We start from the raw sequence: 18,084 nt of genomic DNA, 5'->3' as shown, positions 1-18,084 counted from the left end.
CAGACATTGCAGTGTAATACTATTTTAATTTAACACATTTTCCGAAAATAAAATGTAGACAGTGCTACTAGTAGGCTTCATCTTTTTAAGGCCTACATAATTGCTGGTTTAAAAAGACGCTTTATTGCTTATTAAGATATAGAGTTCACTGTATGGATGCATATCAATACATTATCAGACTTAACAATGATTTTTAAGGGCCCATACACCTAGAAATGGAAGCCCATCACATGATAGAGAATTTGTGGGCCGAATTTTATAGAAACGCCCGGGCCGATTTTGACACCCAGTCCGCCCCTGGTCAAGCATATAAACATGGGGCTGTGATCATGGTGTGCACCAGACTGACTTTAGTGGCGTGACCATGTCTTTTCCATTCCATACTTTTTTTTGAGATTTACAAGTGCTGCTATGGACTGTGCAATTCTGTCAGTAGTCCAGGTTCGGTTCATTCATCTGTCACCATAGCTTTGAGATGTTCAAAACTACTGATATTTGTTAGCTTTTTTTTTTTGGAAGGGGGGGGGGGGGGGTTTGCTAAATGGGATTCAAAAGAGACTCATGACGTGCCAGATTTTTTAAAATCTCTCTACTACATTTTAAACTTCCGCTTGGGGAAAACTAATTAGCAATTACATTTACTAAAAATTAACTTTAAAATGACTATTTATATACATTTAAAATGACAGTATAATTTAAGCGATAGGATTGTAATATTGGATCTGTAGAAAAAAAAAGTTTACACACAATGTGTGTGTTAAGCCTAATAATAAATCTGGAACTTTATTTGAAGACTATGCAGAAATGAAAATGGGTCTATTTGATTACTAGTGAAAGTTGCAAATAGTCTGCGGACTCTGGGAGACTGTCCAGGCCTGAGGGACTATTAAAGCCCTGTGCTGGACAGATTATTTAAATATGTGCAGGCTAGGTCAAACGAAATGGATTTACAAAAAAAAGTAGAATAGAAAACCTTTTTCCTTTACTTTTTAAAATTGTATTACATTGAAACAAACAAAAAACATGTAAAAATTAAACAACATTAATGACAAAAAAAAACTTTGTAAATTTTTTATCGGTAGTCTGTCGATCTCGAAGACTTGACAGAAATTGATTCTGAAAAAAAAAAAACACTTAAAAAATTAAGTTTTTTTACACAAAGTCTTTTGTTTTCTTAATAACTAATAAATGTTTGATTAAAAAAAAAACAATGGAATATTTAGAGCCGTTTTCGAAATACGTGCAGAACCTTTAACCTCCGAGACGTCTACAGGAGTTGAAGACATGAACAATGATGACGAGCACAAACTCCTTCTCGTCTGCACTACATCTACAGACGTTGAAGACTTGAACACTGGAGTTTCTGAAAAGAGAACGACATTGTTTGTAAACATGAGGCAAGTCCATTCCATTCATAATCTAGAAGATTTATGCAAATACTACTACATGGGAATTATTATTGAATTTAAATTATATAATATTTAGATTGTGACAATATTTTCATAATTTCTACAAAAATTTTTTTTTTTTTTTTTTTTCACATAAACACGGATCTCCAGTATATAATTGGGCGTATTACCTTTTAATTGCATTTGTGGAATTAATTAGAAAGCAGTAATTCTCTCAATCCTTTTATATCAATCTGAAGCATCGATATTATACAAAAAGAAACTAAGACTTCTTTAAATGTTTTCCTCAAAGATATTAATGCAATAGGGCATACGTTAGGAGCACCGCACTGCAAAAAAGAGATAAACTTGAGAATGGCCTGGACTGCTCATAGTTGGACAGATAAGCTGGGAAAAAAAAACTGATTTTAAAAATTGAACTCTTCGCTTTCAGAATAGACAAAAGTAGACTTTGCACCAGAACTTTGAAAGGTATAAAATATCATGATGTCGGATTTTCCATATCTTTTCTAGTTTACGAGATCAAAACGGGGCGGACAGATGGACGGACAGATATACCACACAAATCTAATAGCGTCTATTCCTCTTTCCCTGCGGTGGGTGAGCGGTAAAGCGCTTGGCTTCTGAACGGGGGGTCCGGGCTCGAACACTGGTGAAGACTGAAACTTTTATTTCCGGATCCTTGGGCGCCTCTGAGTCCACCCAGCTCTAATGGCTACCTGACATTAGTCTGTGAAAAGTAAAGGCGGTTGTTCGTTGTGCTGGCGACATGACACCCTCGTTAACCGTAGGCCACAGAATCAGATGACCTTTACATCATCTGCCCAAGGTCTGAAAGGGGAACTTTACTTTTTTTTTTTACTATTCCCCTTTCAGGGTCGCTAAAATAAAAAAAAAAAAACATTACAAGCTAGACATAAGGTGCTTCGTTGTCAAGAGCGTGGGCGTGTAAGATGTGAGATTGTGTGTGTGTTTGTTTATTTTATTAGTTGGTGTGTGAATTGTTTTTATCACGGGATTTTCAAGGGGGGACAATTAGGTTTCTAGCGGTCAGTCTAGCAGTTGGAGAGCTGACCTGGTCTGAGTAGGGTGCTGGTGTTTTGTGTATTTCATAAGAGTGATACAATTGTGTGCTTTATTAAGTATTAAAGTATTATCGATATTCATGAATATAAGGAGTTAGAGTTGATGTATACTAAGTGTTCGTATTTGAGTTAAGCAAGTATTGACAAGTGTAATTGAGAATCATACCCTAGATTATCGAGCCATACGTAAGTGGTAAAGAACTCACCCGAGTTCCCTTACAGTTGGGGGCTCTTGTGAAAGAAAACCAGGACCTCTCGTCGCAGAAATTGTATAAGTATAGCAGTTATAAATTGTTATTGATGTACTTAAACTTCAAATATTGTTCTTCATGTTATATTGTTGTTAACTTGACACTCATTCTATTTTAAAACATTTTCCTCATGTAATTGATGTTCTTAAACTTACAAATATTGTTCTACATGTTATATTATTGTTAATTTGACACTCATTCTATTTTAAAACATTTTTCCTCATGTGTTATGCCCCTTGATTTGGCCTGAGGAACGGCGGTGGTTTGAAGTACCAGTACAGAGAGGACAGCGACAGCCCGAAGTTGCATCACGAGGACAGGTTGGATCACGTGCAGGGAGTGGAAGTTAAGTGATTTGTGTTACCTCTCGTGTAGCTGAACCCTCTACTCTCTAGCCTCTATTTTCTTGCCTCTATTATAATTTGTTTCAATTTGACTATCATATATTTTCCTTTTTTTTTATGTGCTGTCATACTAGCCTCTCAATTTAAGGCTTCAGTAATTTCATTCTGATTTTATTGTTGCCAATTTAAAAAAGGCAAGAGTCTTTAAAATCAACGTATTCTAACTTCCTATCTGAATCTAATAATCTGATCATTATTTCAATTTGTATTTTTCTGTCTTGATCATTTACTTGCCTAATCTATTGTATAACTAAAAATATTCTTCAAAATTAGGATTGATTTTATTTTCTTATTGTATAGTATAGAGCACTATAATTATTCTTAAGGTAGTAATTTAAGGTAAAAGAAATACTAGGACTGTTATTTTAAAATTTTCTGTAAAACTTAGTGTAGCAAACGTACTGAGTGCTGTGTATTATAAGGAATAGAAAGTAAAACATGGAAAAGGAGAGTGAGGCAGAGAAACAGAGAAGAGAAAGATCTGAGAGGGTGGAGGAAAGAGAAATGTCCAAGCTGCAACAGATGATAAGATTAAAGGAACTGGAATTGGAGGAAAAAGAAAAAGAAAGACAGGAGAAAGACAAAGAAAGACAGGAGAAAGACAAAGAAAGACAGGAGAAAGAGAAAGAAAGGGAACACGAAAGAGAAATGAAGAAACTTGACTTACTAATTGCCCAGGAAAAAAATAAAACACAATCAAGCGCGACAACCGGAGTCACGGCCCAGAGACCAAGACTGAGTAAAGGTTTCCCTGCCATGACAACCGAAGATCTACCCTGTTACCTCGACATGTTCGAGATGGCAGCTAGGAGAGACAAGGTTCTAGAAGAAGACTGGGTGGCACAGCTGCAGGAGAAAATAACACCTAAACTAAGGCAATTCCTGACACAGAGAAGATTAGTGGACTGCACTAACTACGAGAAGATAAAAAAAGAGCTCTTAGACTATGTGGGAATGACGGAGGAAGCCTGCAGGAAAAGATGGCATGAGACTGTCCCAATTGAAGATGGCCCAAGAGAATTTTTTGTGGCATTACAAAAGAACTTCCGACAATGGTGCGAGGCGGCGAAAATAGAACGAAACTTTGAACAGCTGGAGGAGTTAATATTGAAAGACTCTATACTCAGTGCCCTAAACGAGGAGGTAAGAGAAGAGATCCTAGATAAAGAACCTGAGTCGTTGGAAAAGCTAGTTGATTTGTTGGAGAACAGAAAGATAATCTTCGCCAGTAAAAGCATTTTCAAGAAATCGAGAATTTATCAGGCCAACGCAGTGAGTGACAGAAGAGATTTGAATAGGCAAAATTACCGCTACCAAACCAGCCCTAGCAGCGCAAACTACATCAGGCCAAACATTGAATACCATGAGCCCAGAAGAAATTTCGTCAGACCCCGCTATAGCAATTCTTACAACAGAGCAAGAGGGCGATGGAATAGGCCAAATTACACATTCAGCAACCAAGTTAACAACAGAAGAAACAATTATGGAAATGGAATGTACCAGAATAACCAAGGAAGGTATAGGAATGAGACAAGAAGGAACTACTCCAATCAAGCCGAATGTGCCGTGGTGCAAGTGCCTGATAGACAAGGGACTTGCAATCTGATCTACCATAATCCAGAAAGTGTGGCTAACTTCATTATAAACGACAAGTCTATTGGATCACTAAACATAGAAGAAGGAAAGCTGAATGGAAGAAAGGCGTCGATCCTGAGAGATAGCGGCTGTAGTGTTATCGCCGTAAGAGAGACACTTGTCAATGAAAAAGATATTTTGCCAGAGAAATGCTCCTTGTGCTTAGCAGACGGACAAGTATTTATATACAAAACCGCAAAGGCAATGCTTGACACACCTTACCTGAAAGGAGAATTCATCGTCGTGCTATTTCCGGAGCCGGTCGCTGATGTGTTAATAGGCAATGTGAAAGGCCTGTTCGTGTCAGCCGTAGAGACTAGAGGAATGAAGGACAAAGAAAGGGAAGAAACTCAAGTAAAGACGCCAATCATAGGAACAAGTATAGAAGGGAGTCTAGAGAAGGAACAACAAGAAGATGAAACTCTGGCACCACTATGGAGAAAATGCAACCTGCAAACAACACAAGTGACTAAAGAAGCAAGTATTATGTTTGTCAGAAAGAAGAGCTTGCTTTACAAGAGAGTTACGTCCCTTACAGAACCTCAAGTAGTTAAAGATCTTTTAGTTGTTCCTAAGTGCAGACGTAAATTAATACTGGAAAACGCCCACAGCTCACCACTGGCAGGGCATATGTCTGTAAAGAAAACAAAACTTCGTATCTACTCTGAATTTTATTGGCCAGGGGTCGACAAAGATGTAAAGCAGTTGGTAAGGTGCTGCGACCCATGTCAGAGAGCAAAAGTTCCAGGGAGAGCTGGTAAAGCAGTGCTGGGGAAGATGGACAGACAAGGTGTACCCTTTAAGAAAATCGCAATAGACCTGGTTGGACCTCTTCCTATGACAGAAAGTAAACATAGATACATCCTAACTATAATAGACACATTCTCCAGATGGCCTGAAGCTGTACCGTTGAGAAACATAGAGACAACTACTGTGATAGAAGCTTTATATTCGGTCTGCACTAGGATTGGTTTTCCAGAGGCCATTCTCTCTGACAATGGTTCTCAATATGGTTCAGATTTATACACAGAAGTCTGCAAATTCTTCAATGTGAAGATAATCAAGTCCTCGCTATACCACCCGGCCTCGAATGGATGCGTAGAACGCCTACATGGTTCACTTAAGAGCATATTAAGAAAGCTGTGTTCTGAACGATCTAAAGATTGGGACAAATACTTAGCCTCGGCATTATTCGCTATAAGAGAATTGCCCAACGATACAACAGGATTTGCACCCTACGAACTTGTATTTGGAAGAAAAATTAGAGGGCCGATGGCAATTTTGAAGAAACTTATGACCAAAGAAAAAGAAGTTGACACTAATTATACTAACTTGTTTGAATATCTTGAGGAGTTAAAAGAAAGACTACAAAGTACAGCTAAGATTGCATGTGATAATGAAGACATAGCGAGGCAAGAACAAAAACGACTATATGATAGAAACACTGTAAAAAAAAGTTTTGATACAGGAGAAATGGTATTAGTGTTGAAACCAAAAAAGGGAGATAAGCTCAAATTATATTGGGAAGGCCCGTACAAGATAGAAAAGAGGTTATCAGACTTAAATTACATAGTAAAGAAAGGAAACAAATCAAAGATATTTCATGTAAACAGATTAATCAAATATTACACCCCAGTTGAAGTAACAAGTAACAATGTTGCCAACAGTAGCTGTAAGAGTAACATTTTGTCTGCTGCATTTATTGGAGTCGTGGATGAATATGACCGTGATGAAACAGGGCAAATCATTGATAATGAAATAGAAGAACTAAAACTACCGGAAATGATCCATGGAAATGGAGAAATAAACCAAAGGGCAATAACCATTAATAAAGACTTAAACCAAACTCAGAAAAATGAAATTGAAAAACTCCTTGAAGACTTCGCACACGTAATTTCAGATGTACCAGGAAAAGCGAAAGTGGAGCCCTTTAAAATAACTCTAACATCGGATAAGCCTGTCAATTTAAAACCTTATAATGTACCAATGACATTGAGACAAAGGCTACAAGAAGAAATTGAGTCGATGATTAACATGAATATTATTGAAGAGAGTGAATCGCCTTATGCATCTCCTATGATCTTAATCAAAAAGAAAGATGGAACCTTGAGACCAGTTGTTGATTATAGGCAAGTAAATTCCATAACAAAATTTGATGCAGAAGTCATACCAGATCAAGAAGAACTATTTATCACACTAAGGAAAGCTAAATATTTTAGTAAATTAGACCTAACAAAAGGTTACTGGCAGGTGCCATTAGAAGAGAGTAGTAAGCAGTACACAGCGTTCAAAGTACCCAATGCACACTATCAATTCAAATATCTCCCATTTGGTTTAAAAAACAGTCCTAGTTTCTTTAACAGAACAATGCGTAGAGTGCTAAAAGGTTTAGAACAAGTAGTTTGTTATTTTGATGATCTTTGTGTGTACAACACTGATTGGCAGAGTCACATGCTCTCGTTGAGACAGGTGCTTGAGAGGTTAGGAGAATTCAATCTTACTGTTAAGCCTAACAAGTTACTCATTGGGTTCCAAACTATTACATTCCTAGGCCATAAGATTGGCCAAGGCTTTCTTCAGCCTGAAAATTCTAATGTCAGTAAGATTCTGCAGCTACGGTACCCTAAAACAAAGAAGGAAACCCGATCATTATTAGGTCTGCTCAATTATTATCGCTCCTTCATTCCAAACTTTTCAAGCTTGTTGTCTCCCTTTACTGAAATTCTTAAAAAAGGGCACCCTTCTAAAGTTGCTAAGACTGTGGAGGGGGAGGTTGCATTGGAGCGTATACAAAGATACTTGACTTCTCACCCCATTTTAATGTTGCCTGATCCGGATAAATGTTTTTATCTACAGTGTGATGCTTCGGACAAGGCTGTTGCAGTTGCTGCTCTACAGTACGTGGGAAACAAATTGCATCCTGTCAGTTTCCTCAGCAGAAAATTACTCCCTCGTGAATGTAAATACAGCATAATGGAGCGTGAGTTGTTAGCATTAACATGGGGAATTAAGAAGTTGGAACACTTCTTGTATTCACGTAAGTTCATTGTTTGGACTGATCACCTGAATCTCAAGTATCTCAAGTCTGCAACCACCAATGCTCGCATTGCTAGATGGATATTATACCTTATGGACTTTGACATTCAGCACATTAAAGGTACAGACAACTTTTGGGCTGACCCATTGTCTAGGCTGACAGTTTGAACTCACATTATTGTCTCTGTCAGAAGCATACCTGGTATTGTAACGCTTTCAGACTGTGCACGTCTCAGCAATCCAGTATGTACGTTGAACTTTTTCAACTATGATCGTCTCGTCAGAGAAGTTACTACTATTACTACTACTACTATTATTATTATTGCTCAATTAAATTGACTGAACTGTTCATCTCTTTGTGTTTTAATTGTACTTTGCACAACACGCGTCGTCTCATCCAGTATTGAGAAGCATCGGAAGTCAAGTCTTAAGCTCTATATTCATAAACAATAAACAGTAGCCTACATTGTAACCTGACGTCACAAGAGAAGGAACGGGACAAGTGGAACAGATGAAGATTAGTTTAGTTATATTATTAGTTTTATTATTACATATGCATTATTATTGATGAACTTGTTTTGTTTGGAAATGGAAAGATAATTCATGTATTTTATTAATGTTGATGCTTAGAAACAAAGTATTCATTATTTCATAATTAAACTCATGGGTGTAGTTTGTTGAATTGAAACAAATTACTTGTGTAAACATAGTAAGATGTACTGTGTATTTTTGAGTAGTATTTCTTTTAACCATGTTGTACTTCAACAATGTCATTAATAATTTTTTTTAGTGTACATAATATAGACTTAGATTTTCAGGGAAAATCTAGGGGAAGTAAGGGGGAGATGTCAAGAGCGTGGGCGTGTAAGATGTGAGATTGTGTGTGTGTTTGTTTATTTTATTAGTTGGTGTGTGAATTGTTTTTATCACGGGATTTTCAAGGGGGGACAATTAGGTTTCTAGCGGTCAGTCTAGCAGTTGGAGAGCTGACCTGGTCTGAGTAGGGTGCTGGTGTTTTGTGTATTTCATAAGAGTGATACAATTGTGTGCTTTATTAAGTATTAAAGTATTATCGATATTCATGAATATAAGGAGTTAGAGTTGATGTATACTAAGTGTTCGTATTTGAGTTAAGCAAGTATTGACAAGTGTAATTGAGAATCATACCCTAGATTATCGAGCCATACGTAAGTGGTAAAGAACTCACCCGAGTTCCCTTACATTCGTACCTTTCAGTAGCAAAGTTTCGTTCTCTTTCCATCGCTGTAAAAGAACTTGGTCTTGACGTTTGTCTGAGCCTTTGCATCCGCAGCAACAGACGCAGAGGAGGAAGAGTAGGACCATAAAGTAAAACCAGAAATTCTCCACTCGAAATCCAGTCTGCCTATGGGGGGCGTACGTTACTTTTGTAGTGGAGGTGGTAGCATTTGTAGCTTCCTCATACTCCACGCACCATTCCAGGCAGCCGTCGAAGCAATACGGACCTCCAGTTCCGTTGGCGCAGTGGTAACAGTAGCCCTCGTAGGTGCACATTTGGTCTAAGCAGGAGATGCTACATATGTCTGTGCAATCTGGCCCATAAACGGGAGGTGCACAGTCTGAAATCATAATATAATGCCTTTACGGCTTGTGCATTTAAAAGGAAAAGCTGATATAGACGGAAAAGAGACGTTTCAAACGTTAAATTATGTATACATGTTAAAACGTATTGTTGTAACCCTGCCTTGCATCTGTGCTTGAGATGCGCACTAGCGCACTGTTGAACGTAAACAGGAAGACAATAGAATGGAGAGAAGAACAGTGCATCAGGGATTGTGAAGAGTCTGAATGTTTGGGAAACTAAGAGGCCAACTTTTGTGCTGCCTGAAGGTTGTAGTAGGGACCTGGAGCGAAGCGAGGAAGGCTGTCGTTGGGCCACATTCGGGTTAAGTAGCAAAGGACTGGTATACTTAATAGTAAGACTCTGAGGAAGCTGAAGGATGTTATGTGTTTACCCTAGTGAATAAACACAACTATTTATTTCCTGTTAAACTGTGTTGAGTTTGCTTGCCTTTTCGTTGAGTGCCTACCCTAGAGTTACAACACTATGGTTATTGGGAACGTTTGGAGGGAAGGTTGAAGGAGCGGGAGTGAACCTTGGGGTACGACACCCACCCTAGTGACGCCACTGCCTTGGCCGTACCCTTTTTTTTTGGGTACACTTTCTATAAAACTTCTTAGCGTACAAGTCAAAAAGGGTAGTACTAAAATGTTTAAAGTTTTATAGAAAGTGTACCCAAAAAAATCGAGAGAGAGCAAAGGAAACGAAGCGGCCTTAATCAAGAGGGAAAAAAAGAAAGCTGCCCTGTCCGCCAGCCCTGAATCAGATTCATACACATGCATGAATTGTGGCAAAGTCTGCCACTCTAGAAATCGGCTTGATTAGCCACACCAGGTTCTGCCTCGTCTCAAGACTAAACAAAAACCAGTGACTCATCTAGGCGCATCCATTGCCTTTCGAGACAAAAGGAGCCATATATTTTGACTAGTATATTCTAGTACTTAATATGTTTAATTAGAGCGGCCCGCTTTAAAACGCCCTCCAAACACAAACTCACTTTTGACCTGTCAATTCGATATCACTGTTCTCGTCATCATTTAGCGCCCCCCCCCATTTCCCTTTAAAATTTGATTTGTTTAAGCTGTTATATCTTATATCTAAGTGGCACAGCTCGCATTATAACGCTACCCCTTCTAACCATATACTTTTTACCCGTGAATTTGATTACCAATATCACTCTAATTCCCTCCCCTGCCTTTGAAAATACTTGTACATACAATCTCTTATTGTTTCTATTTGTCTCTATTATTAATGTTTGTATTCATTTAAAATTTTTTAAACGTTTTGTGGAGTGCCATATTTCTGCGGGTAGGATTGTTATACTATAAAATTAGACATCGTTTATATTTGAAATGTATTGATTAGTCAATAATAAATCTTTAACAGAAAAAAAGTATAAATGTGTGGTACCTCCATAAGCTTCAAATTCACAGATTGACAAAGCACTGTTTGAATTATTTAAAGTTATTTCCACACTCTGAGTATATTGGCCATGTCTAGTTCTATGTATGAATGAAACTCTTGGCTCCGTGATTCCGCTGAAGGTAGAGATGACTTGATCTTTGCAGTCTAACAATTGTACTATGAACGTTTCATTAAAGGAAGCTGTTGATGAAAAGAAAAATGGCATGAAAAGAAAAACCTTATAGATCTAGAAAGATGGAAAATTGTGTTGGATATGTTGCCGATGTTTGATTATATTAAAGATTATTTGGCCTACATCCTAATCCCTAATCATGGGGACTTGTTGTCCAGTCCCTGAGCAAGCTATTACAAGACAATGTTTTGTTTGTAAAATGTTTTACATGTTTCGGATGTTCCTTCAGAGTTGAAGATAGTTTACTTCCTAGTCCAAACCTCCCGCAGGACGACGGGGGATGGGAGCGGGCAGGGTTTGAACCCTCCACCGTCGATAAATCCGAACGACAGTCTAGAGCGCAAACCGCACGACCAGGCAGCCATTGTCCAATAGGCTTATATTTCGAACTTCTCATTCCAAACATTCCAAACCTCTAAGGCTCTTATACAATTGGAATTTGATCAAGATGATGGTTCTCAAACAAGGAAATCCTGTGCCGAACTGGGAGTCGAACACTTAGTGAGGTTGTGACTGAGCGGCGCATGAGGTTTGCGGGACATGTTCTACGTCAAAATGAATTACGCACACCAAGAGTTGCGATAACATGGAAGCCAAAACGAGGAAAGCGCAAACAGGGACGTCCTCGTATTACTTGGCGACACACCTTCATGGAGGACCTCAGAACAGTGGACACCAGGTGGGAGGAGGCTTCAGACATTGCCAGTGACAGATCTTTATGGGACAGCTTGCCGCCCAATAAAGATGGGAGGACCTAAGTCACAGTAAGTAAGATGGTGATCACTAATCCAACAGGTCAACGGGGGGATGGCGGTGAGCAGCATTAGAACCCAGGACCATAGAGACAACAGACCAGAGCTCAAACCACACAATACTCGCTATTAGTGAGGGTTACATTCCATTCCCTCCCGTAAATTCCAAAAATCTTCGAAGTACTGAACACGTCTAATGTATGACATTCTATCAGCTAGATTAGTTTTCTCAGGCACATTCCAAAGAAAATCTTACTCACAAATGCAGCAATAGTGTAGTAATATGCAGTAATTATAATTAAAATAATACTAATAATTAAATCTGTTTTAATGTAGTATAATACGTACATATATGAAGTACATTTGTATGTAAATATCGTTCCATTTGAAACTATTTTCCAGTTAGTGTGAATGTATTAGATTTTTTTTTTTTTTGGCTTAAACAAATTGAAAAAGTATTTCACCCAATTGAGGAAGTCATGAAAAAACAAATCCTTTAAGAGAAAAACAAACAAACAGCCAGTTCGCTCGACCACAGAAGGTGAACAGTGAATTTGTATGGATTTTATGTGATTAGATCGAGTAGAAATCTATACCATATATGTCCGCTGTGTGGCCACACCCGTTTGTGTTTGTGCAGCAGAACAACACCAGTCCACTACGGGCCTGGCTCAAGAATGTTGACCCAACTGACCCCTTACCTGCCATCATGGCCTTAGTTATTGTGGAATGTTTAATTTTTTGTATTATCGTTATTTTAATTTCTATTCTAATTTAATTATTTGTGTTTCTAATCTATTTTATTTAACTTAGACTTAGTTTATTATTGGGAAGGGAAATAAGCAGCTGTATATTTTTTTCCTTTGATTATACTGTCACCTGACCAGGTGACCTGGTCCTGAACGAGGCAGGCTGACCTGGGTATTGTGGGGAGAAAGCGGAGTTGCCTTGGGTTTTTGAGAGCGGACGGTCGCATTCCCCGCTTCTTGATCTTCCTAATATTTTCAACTACAATTCTTGTTTTAAGAATACTATATTTAAATCCAAAGTGTACAGTCATTTTGGACATCTTTAGTTGTTATCAGTTTCATTGGTGTATCTATATTTAAAACGTTGTGGATGATTCTATATTCTATATCAATAAAGTTATACGCTACGTGTTTTGAACTATTATTCTGGTGTTCAGTGTTATATGTGAGTTGTATACACAAGCACCAATACCAACAAGTCGAGTTAAATCGCGGCAGGGCTAAAGCCACAAAATACACAGTTCCAGCGTCAAAAGTTGGGTCTCCAGAATCGCCTTAGACTACGACCAGTCGAAGCAGGCGCCAGCACACCGCTAGCGTCTTGTGACAATACATCTAGATCAAAATCTAAACTAGCATCTAGATCTCTTTAATTTTTAATTCGGAGCCACAAAAGTAAACTGCGAAATTTATGAGGATATTATGCTATCGGATGTATTATCAAAATGTTGATCTCAATACTGACATTAAAGTGGCATTACTGTTAGAACCTTATTTAATAAAATACAAGTTCGGTCAGAAAGAATATGGGTAATTTCACGACACATGAAAGCGAAAATTACCCTTATTAATTCATATATGATAGAAGGCAAAGTAAATCCTTACCTCTAAACTGAATGACTACTTCAAATACTACTACAGGTGAGGGAAATGTAACTCTCCAGACCGGTTTCTTATCTTTGATATCTGTGGTAGAACATTTTTTCTCAGCGCTGTCTGTGTCTCCATCAACGGAGAGTGACCCACGGCTGATAACTCCGTTCTTGTCCTTAGAATTACTGGACATGGATACATTTTTACCAAGTGCAAGATTGCGGCCTATAAATAGTTTGACATAGTGTACAGATAGTAGTCAAGGTTGTAATTTATTTGGACTTGACAATAAGGTAATGGCTATTATTTTAAATAGTTAAGATATGTAGACATATCGCACATTCCCAATATTTAATAAATGGATTCTTATAAACATTTTTTGCACCGAAAAACAAAACAGTTGTACTTTAAATATCAATTCACCTCCCCCCACCCCCTGCTCCTCCCATTTCGTTTTTGTTTTTCTTACCTTACAAAACTATGAAGCCTATCAATAAAAGATCCACTAAGTCATAGCCTGCATGTTCTCCCCTACCTGCGCCAACATAAACCGCACACCATTGTCTGGAATTGTTGAGCTCACTAAACGAAATATTGATTTGACAAATGTAGCCAGGGATGTTACAGCTGATGATCAGTGTGTCGGTGCCAAGTAAAATGTCTCTTCGCTCCAAACAACGCCCTGCATAGCAAAGTTTTGAAGTGCTTTCGTACATGACTTGAAGGCCCTTTAGACTATCTACAGACAATAAACAAGCAATTTAGACAAAATGGATATTAATTATAGTGTACTCCGTTGTTATTAGTACATACATCTTTTGGGCATTATTAATACTGACTTATAATGTTTTTTTATAATAAAAAAAACTATCCTAGTTTACCTATAAAAAAACAATAAAAAACTTACAATAAGGACGAGAAATGTATAGACTTGGAGAGTGGCAGCAAAAGAAAGTATAAGATCTGTAGATGTAAGCATACTAACACATACACACACACTCACATACACACACACACTTTTACAAACACATGGAATTATTTTAGATGTGTATGCAATATAGTTGCAGATGTGTATGCAATATAGTTTCAGATGTGTATGCAATATAGTTGCAGACGTGTATGCATATAGTTGCAGATGTGTTAGTAATTTAGTTGCAGATGTGTAAGTAATTTAGTTGCAGATGTGTATGCAATATAATTGTAGATGTGTAAGCAATATAGTTGCAGATGTGTAAGCAATTTAGTTTCAGAGGCTTATGCAATATAATTGTAGATGTTTATGCAATTCAGATGTGTATGCAATATAGTTAAAATGTGTATGCGTAGTAGTTGCAGATGTATAGTTTTAGGCACTTCCGCGCGGTGTATGCGTTGTAGTTGCAGATGTATAGTTTTAGGCACTTCCGCGCGGTGTCTAATGCAAATACTCAAACGGAGGTAACACTCAACGAAATCCAATAACACCGGCGAAAGGTCGAACAGTCAATAGAAGTTAGTCGACGCTGGTACTGAATGTCGAACAAGAGGTTTGATAGTAACGAAGGGAACCGTCGAATGTCGACTAACTCTCTACGTTCATAAACGTCGTCCTGGAAGTAGTCTGTTTACATCGGCTGATAGTTCGCTCTGCCTCAAACCTGGTCTTGTTTGTACTAGTCTCTAAGCTTCCACTATTTCCGAAACAACACATTTCTAATCATGCCATAACAGTATGCAATATAGTTAAAAATGTGTATACAATATAGTTGCGAGAATTTTTTGCCAAAATACAGGTATAACTATTTTGAAAATTCTCAACAGTGTTGACCTGTTTCGTTACAAGCAATTGATAATTGATAAATAACGAATTGTAGCACAATAGTGTCTACACTAGTAATGTCCATTATTTCCCACGCTTTCTTTTCGTAAGTCTGTCGTTTATTTTTGCATTTATGAATGATTGTTACATACATAATTTTCCCTGGCTGGTTCAGCAAACCTTTTATATGCTCAAACTCTACGCCCAACGCTAATATGAAAGTCAAGTAGGCTAATGCATAATTCAAGAAAATGAGTCAAAAAAATATATCCCATATTTTGGGCAACTGGAATGTTTTCTTGACCTTGGTGTTTCCCAAACTTTTCCCTTAGCGGAACACTTTGCACACTCTGAGTATTTCGCGGAACACTTTGCACACTCTGAGTATTTCGCGGAACACTTTGTTAATTTTTGTTTTGTTTTTAGAGAGATTAATTCACGTGGTGGCCTACAAGTTGATTATTCCAGTAGTTCGTGTAACACCTATTCCGACCTTGCAAATTACTAGGGTTCCGAGGAATATCATTGTAGTTGGGATATATGGTGAAGTAGATGCTTTATCCCTTCTATATGAATAATTGACTGAAACAAGTATAGGTTTTCGCTGTTTTGCATAAACAAGATTGATAACTTTGTAAGTTCACTAAATATTTTTTTATTCCTACCTTTTGATACAGCCTCTATTTTAATCCAGGAAATTCGAGTTAAATCAGGAAATCGTATTATGAGAGGGCTAGAGGCTGTAAAGTTTTGTTGACATTTGGTGGCGCTACGAAACTTCATTTCCTCTTGACTTACTGTGGATGTCATTACCAGGTCTTCTGTGGACAGAGATATCATCACAGTCAGCCTAATGTGTTTACACTCTTGGCTATATAATGCAAATAGATTAAAATGACAAAACACTCCCAATAGGGATATCATGTTTTTGGAGAGAGCTTAGTATTGTCCTCACAATCATGTGACATACTCGGCTTTGGAGGTACCTTCACAAATATTATCACTCACTGACTGTATATTAGGAAGAAAAAAAAGCGTTGAATATAGTTCTCTTGAGTTAAATACATTCAAACTCAAATCTATAGAATAAATAATTAAGAATATAGATCACAATGATAACTTTGTTGGCATATAATTATGTATTCGAAATATAACACAGAATAGATACATACGATCAATAATCCGTTTCAGAATAGTAATAATAATGCAATACTATATACTTAAAGAGGCTTTGTGGCTGATCAATAAAGCGCTTGATTCCGAACCCGGTCTCCCGGGTTCGAGTCCTGGTGAAGCTTGGATTTTAAATTTCTGGACCATAGTGCAGAAAGATTCTACCCAGCTTTAATCAACACCAGGTCGTTGGGTTGGCCACATGACACTGTCATTAACATTGTCAGCCATAGAAATAGATGACCTCTACATCATCTGATTTATAGCTCTACAGTTCCTGAAAAGGAACTTAACTTTACAAATACTCATGACTAACTAACATGAACAATGACTAACTAACATGAACAATGACTAACTGACCCTCTGCGATGACATTTATATGGTAATATGTAACGAACTTTCTGTATAGTTGCCGACACTAGTAATATGTACTATCCCCTCCGAATAATTCCAGTTTTTAACCTCTGTCAATCTAACATTTGTGAAATGTATTAATTATACGTCTACTTTATAATAAGGTAAGTCAAAGGTCAACGTACTGTACTGACACTGCTGCCCAAAGAAACCTGGAAGACATCTGACGTTTTCCTTACAGTCCCCAGAGGTCAAACATTCATTGTTCTCACATCTACACAGCACGTCACAAAAAGTTCCATACCATCCAGGCAGACATCCTGGTAAACAAGCATTAGTAGCCTAGTACTGTATTTGTTAGCATATTGTCACGATCTGTTAATTAATATAAGCTTAGTTTTAAGAGTGGATAAGCGCTAGGCTTCTGAACCTGGAGTCCTGGGTTGTAATCTCGGCAAAGACACTGATTTCAAATTTCGGGATTTTTATTTTCGGGATTTAAAAGAAATCATAGAAACATGTTAAGTACAACTTTAAATAAATATCTGTTTCCATTTGTAAATAAAATCTTCTAACTTATAGTCTGTTGTAAAGTTTCCAGTGCTGTAAAAATAATATATTTGTTCTTTTAAAAATCACTTTAGTGTAAATTACTGTAAATCAACATTATTGACAAGATTTGAGGCCTCGCTGTGAGGAATGAGCAACACAATGGCGTTACGATGCACATCCTGCTCACAATAATTCCCTGCTGTCCTGCAGACTGTTGTGCAAGGACTTAATTTGAATGTTTGAAAGGAGACAAACGTAACGTGAAGTCACCAGTCCTACGTGCTCAGCGTTGTCACCGTACCTACGTTCAAATCGATATATCACCATGGTGAGGTTACCAACGTTACACCATCAAGCCCAAGTTATCAACGTTAAGTAATCAGGCCTACGTTCTCAACATTAAGGCATCATACGTACGTTTTCAGCGTTGTCGCCGTACCTACGTTCTCAGTGTTAAGGCATCATACCTACGTTTTCAGCGTTATCACCGTGCCATTGATGTGTAACTATACCTAGGTAATCAATGTTATACCACCATGCCTACGTTCTCAACGTTAAGTTACCAAGCCTACGCTCTTAACGTTAAGTCACCAGGTCTACGTTCTCATAGATATGTCACCATGCCTAGGTTATCAACGCTAAGTCACCATACCTACGTTCTCAGCGTTATTGCCGTACCTACGTTATCATTGATATGTTAACAAGCCGATATTATCAACGTTACACCGCCATACCTACGTTGTCAACGTTAAAACATTAGGCCTACGTTCTCAACGTTTAGGCATCATACCTACGTTTTATGTGTTGTCACCGTGT

General features: G+C 37.8%; 1 protein-coding gene across 1 annotated transcript in view; it reads right to left on the bottom strand.

Moving 5' to 3' along the window:
- Window positions 1–878: 878 nt before the first annotated feature.
- The window catches only part of LOC106055992 (uncharacterized), a 34,141-nt gene continuing 16,935 nt past the window's right edge, over window positions 879–18,084 (bottom strand). The window contains exons 9-16 of the mRNA XM_056017491.1: window positions 16,902–17,036; window positions 15,855–16,010; window positions 13,927–14,130; window positions 13,404–13,616; window positions 10,831–11,025; window positions 9,050–9,418; window positions 1,250–1,363; window positions 879–1,116 (exon numbers count right to left, since the gene is read on the bottom strand). Of these exons, the coding sequence (XP_055873466.1) occupies window positions 1,073–1,116; window positions 1,250–1,363; window positions 9,050–9,418; window positions 10,831–11,025; window positions 13,404–13,616; window positions 13,927–14,130; window positions 15,855–16,010; window positions 16,902–17,036 (1,430 nt within the window). The 3' untranslated portion in view covers window positions 879–1,072. The remainder of the gene's footprint in view (window positions 1,117–1,249; window positions 1,364–9,049; window positions 9,419–10,830; window positions 11,026–13,403; window positions 13,617–13,926; window positions 14,131–15,854; window positions 16,011–16,901; window positions 17,037–18,084) is intronic.

This window comes from Biomphalaria glabrata, chromosome 18 (genome assembly GCF_947242115.1).
Source record: "Biomphalaria glabrata chromosome 18, xgBioGlab47.1, whole genome shotgun sequence".
Classification (NCBI taxonomy): Eukaryota; Metazoa; Mollusca; class Gastropoda; family Planorbidae; genus Biomphalaria; species Biomphalaria glabrata.
Note: the sequence above shows the minus strand (reverse complement) of the source record. Positions and strands in the feature narration are given on the sequence as shown.